General features: G+C 37.0%; 1 protein-coding gene across 1 annotated transcript in view; it reads right to left on the reverse strand.

Moving 5' to 3' along the window:
• Positions 1-5489, reverse strand: part of TMEM132C (transmembrane protein 132C) — a 2628872-nt gene extending 2623383 nt beyond the window's left edge. The window contains exon 1 of the mRNA XM_044068345.1: positions 4574-5489. Coding sequence (XP_043924280.1) covers positions 4574-4664 — 91 coding nt within the window. The 5' untranslated portion in view covers positions 4665-5489. The remainder of the gene's footprint in view (positions 1-4573) is intronic.
• Between the last annotated feature and the right edge of the window lie 2395 nt (positions 5490-7884).

A 7884-nucleotide genomic window follows, 5' to 3' on the forward strand; every position in this document is an offset into this window, starting at 1 on the left:
CACTCTCACATGACCATGTAAAAACATAAAGTCTACAACAGCAAGGTCCATTTTATCAACATGTACAAGGTTCACACAATCACAGCCTGTATCCCACCTGGCAAGGATCTTGGACTGTTTCAGCCTTAATATGCCTCTAAATGATACAATCTGTTGTATACAGTCATACACATACTAGGGAACTGCATTTCTGGCCTGCTACACTTTTCTTACCCCATGAAGTAGCTAACATTGTAATGTTTTCAGTGTTCAACCCTTTTGTCTCATACATACACACACACACACACACACACACACACACACACACACACACACACACACACACAAACAAACATACACAAACATCCTGCTGCACTAATTCTTTGTTTTGAACTTATTGATACAAACACTGCAATCAGTATAACTTATTATGCTGCTATAAATCTTGGAACTTTTCTCCCCAGGTCTCTAATGAAAATGTCTTCCTCTCACTCAGAGCCCAGTTAACAAATGTAAAATAAATAAATAAATGACACTAAGTCTCAGTCTGTTGCTACCCCTGTAGTACACTAGCCTTTTCTACATTGTTCAGATCAGTATTACTCATGGTAACTGATAAGGAAACATTTTGATTGTTAGGCATAACTCTACAGTGGAAGTGAGATACAAAAATGCTGGTGAGACTCTTTTGAAGCAGTAATTCAACACATTTCTATTTCAAGTGACCATACGTAGTAAAGAAATGCCTGATCAGAACACTAACTGCTTGACTTTTAAGGACACATTCAGAATGCATTACTCAAATTCAGTTTATTACAGGAAAACTGTAGTATACTTTATTATATGACACATTTTGCATGTAAAACATTTTATCTTTATTGGAAAAAGCGAGTGGTGTAGAAATGCTTTAACTATATGGATCACATAATGCACATTTCATGGTTTTACAAGCTCGCTCGGCCACCTGTGTAGTCTTCATTAAAACAGAACTGTACCAAGGCTGGAGGTAATTCATTTATGAGACAAATGGTTGTGCTTACAATTTTCATTTCAATAGTTACTGCATCTTAATAAATGTTTAAAATATTATTTGCCTTATATGAGAATAATAAAACATACTGCATACTGTGTCTGACTTAGCAATTGAGATGGGGAAAACCAAATATCTATTTTTTCCTGCAGACATTTTTTGGGGGGATTATACACTGGTAAACTGATAGTATTTATCTATGAAGTTAATGGCTGCAAGGTGCAATACATAGATACAAATCACCTCTATAAAGTACATCTAAATATGAAAGAACACTTCAAACATCACAGCAGTATTAACTGCACAAATGGTGCCATAAAAGACTGGCACAGATACCAAAATGTTTAAACCAATGACACATTAGCCTAACAGTTGGTGTTGTACAGTCTGTCACACCTCAAACCTGATCCCAAACAAATGACTTAAAGTACTTTATTGCTACACTGCAGGCAAATGTTTTACTGCAAATGCTACTTCCTCTTCTTCTTTCAGCTTTTCCCCGTTAGGGGTCACCACAGCGGATCACCTGTCCGCTCATGATTGGCAGTAGACTGAATTCCATTTAAAGCTGCACAGTGACACGCTGCTTGCATGGGCAGCATTACGAAATTATAACAGAAATTTTGCTAAGAGAAAAGTGCTCAAAACGTTTCTTAACATGACTGTTGCCACTATGAATAAACTACTTAATTACATTGTTATCAAACAACGTTCTAAAAATCATTTCACACATGCATACCATAAATACATAAATAAATAAAGTCAAACATTTCCAATGTTTCCTGTTATCATTATTGCCCACTCTTATGCATAACTGATAATAAACTACTTAGAAAACTCTATACCTGTTTTTTTTTTTTTGTAAAGAGCATCAAATATGCAAATGTAAGACTGGACATACGTTGTGTTGTGTTATAAAAATGCACCTTACTATGAGAATCATAACAAAACAGGGGCAACCACAGAAAGGGAAACAGCAAGAGGCAAAATAGAGTACAAATAAAAATTAATAACACTATAGAGTATAAAACTGCCCATTCACAGGTTCATAGATTATTACTAGGCTAGCTGCCCTCATGGACCATTTTTAAGCCTAGCCAACCATTTTTAAACCTAGCCAATTACCCCCTGTGAGAATCAAACCCTGCACCTTGTGCTTCTTAGGTAAACACCTTAACCATTACACCACCCTCCAACCCTAGGCCCACTAATGGAAAAACTGATATTTGCTACATTATAACATAAAAATCAACAGTAGGGCATTGGAATGACATATACCTCTCAGCTGTCCAGAATTTTGATGAAAGACCCTGATTTTGTCTCACATCTTTTCATGTCCCTTCTAAAAAATTTGATTTTCTGGTAAATCTTTGAGGACTACAGTCAGTCAACAATGACAGATAGTAGAGTTTTATGCTTCTTACTATTCAGAAAAGGCATGCTAATGCAAAACCTGTCATTCTATTAACTTTTTAAGTGAATTGGAGTAACATTTAAAATTGTCCATCATGGTGTACCATCGCCACCTCTCATTTTACTTTTAAATGGCCCTTGTTTTGTCTTAGCTAAACACCTTTCTGTCTGTTCAGTTTATTACATGACCATGATAAGCATATATATCAACGGAAGTATGTTTAAACTGTGGCACGAAGAAACAGTCTGCAAGATCATGATAAACTCACTTGGAAAGTAAAAAAAAAAATCTCTGTCCAGATTTAGGTACTGCTTTACATATTAGTTGTTTCTAGCTGTTAAAAGTATACAAACTTTGACTGTCCATATCAAAGCTTATTTTTTAAGAAAGTTCAAATATCACTCACTTATGTGCCTTCATCTGTGCCTTCATGTATCCAGTCTACTCAAAGATATGCACAAGGACGAACTCCGCAAATCCACCATTAAACCAAGAAAATCATACACACCAAAGACATTTTATATATAATTTACTCCAATCCAATTAATTGGACTGGAATACATTTTGTACAAACTTTTCCTTGGCATGTCTGATTTGCTTGGTCTTCTGGTGGAGCTGTGGAATTTATAGTGTCCCTTTTTTGTTTATCAGTTTTATTTAACACAGTTTGGCTGCTTGGTTTGCTTATATGCTCAAGGATGTCTGACTATATGCAGAATTTGACTCTGCATTTTTAATCAGCATATTACATTCAGAAACACAGGCTGCAAGCAAATAAAGACAATCATTTAGCCTTTACAAATCTGACAGTTTTTCTTTTTTCTTTCTGAGTCCGACAGTCCTATTACCTGAACATAAATGTACCTGTATAACATATTCTTAGACTTTCACCTTCACTTCATTTGGGGAGAAAACTTCAGAAAATCTGTCACATGAACCTAAAATGTGTGAAAAAAGTTCTTATTCCCTGAACTGTCCTGTACTTTTGTACTACAACGCTGCATTGCCCATCCAAGACTATGTCATTACTGGACAGTGTCTTAGTCTGAGGTTCTTAGGCTTTTACTAAATAATGTCTCATTTTCCAGCAGAATGTATATATCCTTTACTCTGCCCGTCCATGGCTTCAAAGGGTGTACCAGTATCTTCTTGTTTGTTTATGCCTCTGTTTATGACTACATATTATCCGTCTTTGTATAAATATATATAAATGTACATTTGTTCAGGAGTGTTCCAACAAATACAGACTGTACAAACATGCATACATATATATATATATATATATATATATATATATATATATATATATATATGTGTGTGTGTGTGTGTGTGTGTGTGTGTACATATCCCATTTATAGGACTCCATTATAATAAAAGGCATAAACTCATACATACTTCTTATGATAAATAAACATTATTTAACACAGCTTCCCATCTCATGTTAAACACTCCATATCTAATTTATTGATGTACTTTTGAAGCAGTTGGTTGTAACAGGAGGGCCCACTCTAACATGAACTTGAAGATTAACTGTGACGTCTCCTGAAAATGGGCTACCTGGGAACCTGTCTTGGAATTTTTTTATGATTTGCTTAGTCTTGCAAGCATATAAATACAATTTTAAGAGACTGATTTGAGTTTCTTTCAAACTTAGTCAACTGAATTAACGGTACTCTATTCCTTCGTCAAGGAGGAAAATCATGAAATCAAGGAATGCGCTTCTCTTACTCCGATCAATATGCCATCAAAAGTTTCCAACTTCACCAGAACCCTCTAATTTGGTAAAACAATGATCTAAAGTGCGTGGAACTTTGATAGCGATTAACACTGATTTAGTTTGCTCTGAACTCAAATTCAGTTCATAAAGAGCTGGCAACCTACCTGTTCATGCATAAAACAGAGAACAGAAATGCTTTCTGTGTACAACAGGAGTGTGTGTGTGTGTGTGTGTGTGTGTGTGTGTGTGTGTGGTGGGTAGACGATGCAAAATTCCTATAATTTACTGAAAGTCTTCCCCTGCTGTGCCTCTTCAAATGCCAAACCCTACTAAAGGTTACATAGTAGAACATTTACTTTCGTAATTATACACCCAGATATTAAGACAATGGGGAAGGGGATCACTATCTAAATAAAATTTTCGACTAGCTTACCTTTGCATTGCAAGACTACCAACAAGAAGCTTAACGTAGGTCCAAGAAGCCCACTAGTAGCCCTTTTGATGAACGCCCCAGGGCATTCCATGGTATCCTTGCTGTGATCGGAGCTCAACTGACCAAAACAAGTAAGTCAACAACTCCTGCTAGTGCCTGTCGAAACCAGCTCCACATGATTCCTGTGAGGAAAAGGAGCCTGTTCCTGCCTGCCCATCTCCAGAGCTATTAGGTCATATGTCTAGTACATAAAAAATATTATGGAAACCTGTGGATGACAGGACAAAGAGCGGAGAACTTTCCTTGATTTTCCCCCATCGCACTTGCAGGACTCCTGTCAAACACTGGCTGCATGACTACCGTCATCCAGAAGTCTTGCTGTTCAAATAAATTACATTTAGAAAGTGGGAGTGTCGGACACTATCCGTTCACATTATTCCTCAGTTTGCACTTCCAAGTACATCAGTTATCTTATCCTACGGGCATGGAGTGCCATACGCTGGTGTGCTCCATCAATTAAGGGTAATTAAAGGGTCAGTCAATTTATTTTCTCTTCCTTCCTGAGTGGAGTGGCAGCTCCTTCTGTAAGCGAGTCATATCCTCTTGGGGCCCTTGAGTCCTAATCTCTACCCTGCCTTTATCTCTGCACCCTGCACGAACTCCTGCTTTGAGTTTTTAGCCAAAAGTGGTAAGGGTGGGGCTTCTGATGATTGACAGCCTCGCTAGCCGTTGATGTGCCCGGTATTAAGCGCCATGCAAGCTCAGCGACACAGACTTTTTTTGCAGGACTTTAACGTGCTGTGGAGGATCTCGATGCAAACGGCAGATAAATTGGTAAGGTAGATCAATACTGTAGCAGTTCAGAAGGTATATGCATCCCTATGCTTTGTTACCTGGCAAGTACTATGTCGAGGGTCCGTCTTAGCAAGCAAATGTGTAACCCAGTGCAGTGAGTAAACATAAAAAGAACAAGAACCTCTTGGCTCGGCTTTCTCCCCATTCACTGAAACTGCTAAACCAGTCCGGGTTGCAGTCCTTGTATTGCAGTTTATGTGTTCTGTCCGGCTGCAGACAGTATGCCTTGCCTTCTTCGTTGCATGAACCAATAATTATTAAAATGCAGGAATGGGATAGATGGGAAGCATGGTTTAATTCACACTGTAATTGCTAAGGGTTATACACTTGCTTCTCATTACAGCGCATACTACATGATATGAAAAACGGTTTATTTACAATGTTGTATAAGTTTTTACTGTAGTAATTAGGACACATTGTAAATGTGACAGACTGAGCTGATGCTTTGATAGATGTTTGCTTTACGCCCTTTACTCGAAAGACAAAGATAGAAAGAAGACAGGCTGAACCCGGTCGCTGTGCACGAGGGAAACGCGCTCCTGCGTTATTTTGTGTGTGTGTGTGTGTGTGTGTGTGTGTGTGGAGGGGGAGGGCTTTCCCCTGAAATCCCAGCTACTTTTAATTGCATTGCAAGGCGTGCAGCATACTCTGCACATTCTGAATCAAGGACAAAGACAGCAAAACCACAGATAAAACTGGATCATTAGTCAAAATCACCCGAAAACCCATAACAAAGTGAGGTAGGTAACTTTGAAGTTTGGATCATTGTAGAGTGCCCCGTCCCCCCATGAACTAACCGCTGTTAGTAAACATTTACATAATATGGTGAATTCTGTAAGCATCTTCTGTGGGTTATCAGAACACCCTTTTTATAAAGGACAGTACTGAATTATGGGGTACATAAATGATGTCCTTGAAGATCATGAAGGATAGAGGAGAGGTGTGGGCCCTGCAGTTCTGAAACTTGTGAACATTCTTTTGCTTTCAGTGCAAAGTAGCCAGTCTGGTTAAAACAAATGTCAAGCCCTGGGCAACTTGTACACGTAAAACTGAACTAAATGCATTCAAAGGAAGCCATGCTTCACTGTACACGATTGTAGAATCGCGTGTTGTGTAAGCTATGGTTTACAAATAATTTGTGGAGGGACCAAATGTTGTCAAAGGTAGACAAGAAGCAGTAAACATGCTGCCTGAAAAAAAAAAAACAAGGCAGTAAAATGTTATGCCTTCAAACTATGTAACCATGAGTAACAGTGTGTTGCTTTCCTAGTACTATGTGCAAAATAAAATTCTTATGGTAAAAAAGTTTTTCATGTTAAGATGTCTGTATGTGTCTATACTTACCAATAAATCCAACTGTCTCTCTGTCAACATATGTATGTGTGTGTGCGTGTGTGTGTGTCTATATATTGCTATATATATATATATATATATATATATATATATATATATTCACACACACATAATCTGTAAAACCGCATAACTAATGTGCATCAGCAAGAATGTCTGCTATGCAAATCTGAATTTTCTGGCTACAGTCATTATAAATAAAAACATTTTTTATATCCACCAGATGCATTAGGATAGTAAACAAAAATGGGAGACAGTGAGGAATTGGAGGTGTGCTCCACAAAACATTTAGGCTAGGCTTTCAAGTATTCTAAATTTTCCACATCAAATTTGACCAAAAGCATAGCTCTTAACTGTCCCCGATTTTATTTTTGCATGACTTGTTTATTGAATTTTATAGATAGCCCATAGGCAGTACGCTCATACACAATCAAAGACAACATGGATTTCAAGACATATCCAATGCTAGTTAACAACACATTCATTTATATATTTACCATATCTACACCAAAGTGACCTTAGAGTTAGTCCAAAGAGATACTACATAAATGTAAAGAATTTCTTAAATATGTACAAAACTAAACGTAAACTAAAGAAAAACATTAACTCTCCCTAACTTCCAAGGATGTTCCTTATTTTGGCTCGAAATTTTGCTGCGATCCTTCACAAATTTGTGATTTTTTTAGAGAAAAGGTGATGGATTATACTTAATACATTATTACTATAATTAGAGTTAGAGACATATTTTACTTCAGAAAATGCATGTTTATTCACATAGTTTTATTCTATCAACTCCATAAGTTAATAGTACAAATATTTTTGTCCCTGATTAACCCACTTTATTTCGGGATTTGCCCCTGATTCTGGAGGTAAGAATTTATGAGCTATGATCAAAACATATTATAAAAGGGAAAGGGAAAAAAATCATAATCTAGGGAATTCTAAAAACTCAGGAAAATTATGGAAATTGGTTATTTTCTTCCCTTTCCAGTGATATAGGATATTGTAAAAAAATGTATAAAATACCTACAGTCACATTTCTCTGATGTCATTTATTATGAGTGTGACACAACCCAATGGATTTGTGACACAAGTTGTCTTTGTTT

This window comes from Protopterus annectens, chromosome 4.part0 (genome assembly GCF_019279795.1).
Source record: "Protopterus annectens isolate FY-2018-M chromosome 4.part0, PAN1.0, whole genome shotgun sequence".
In the NCBI taxonomy this organism is placed as follows: Eukaryota; Metazoa; Chordata; order Ceratodontiformes; family Protopteridae; genus Protopterus; species Protopterus annectens.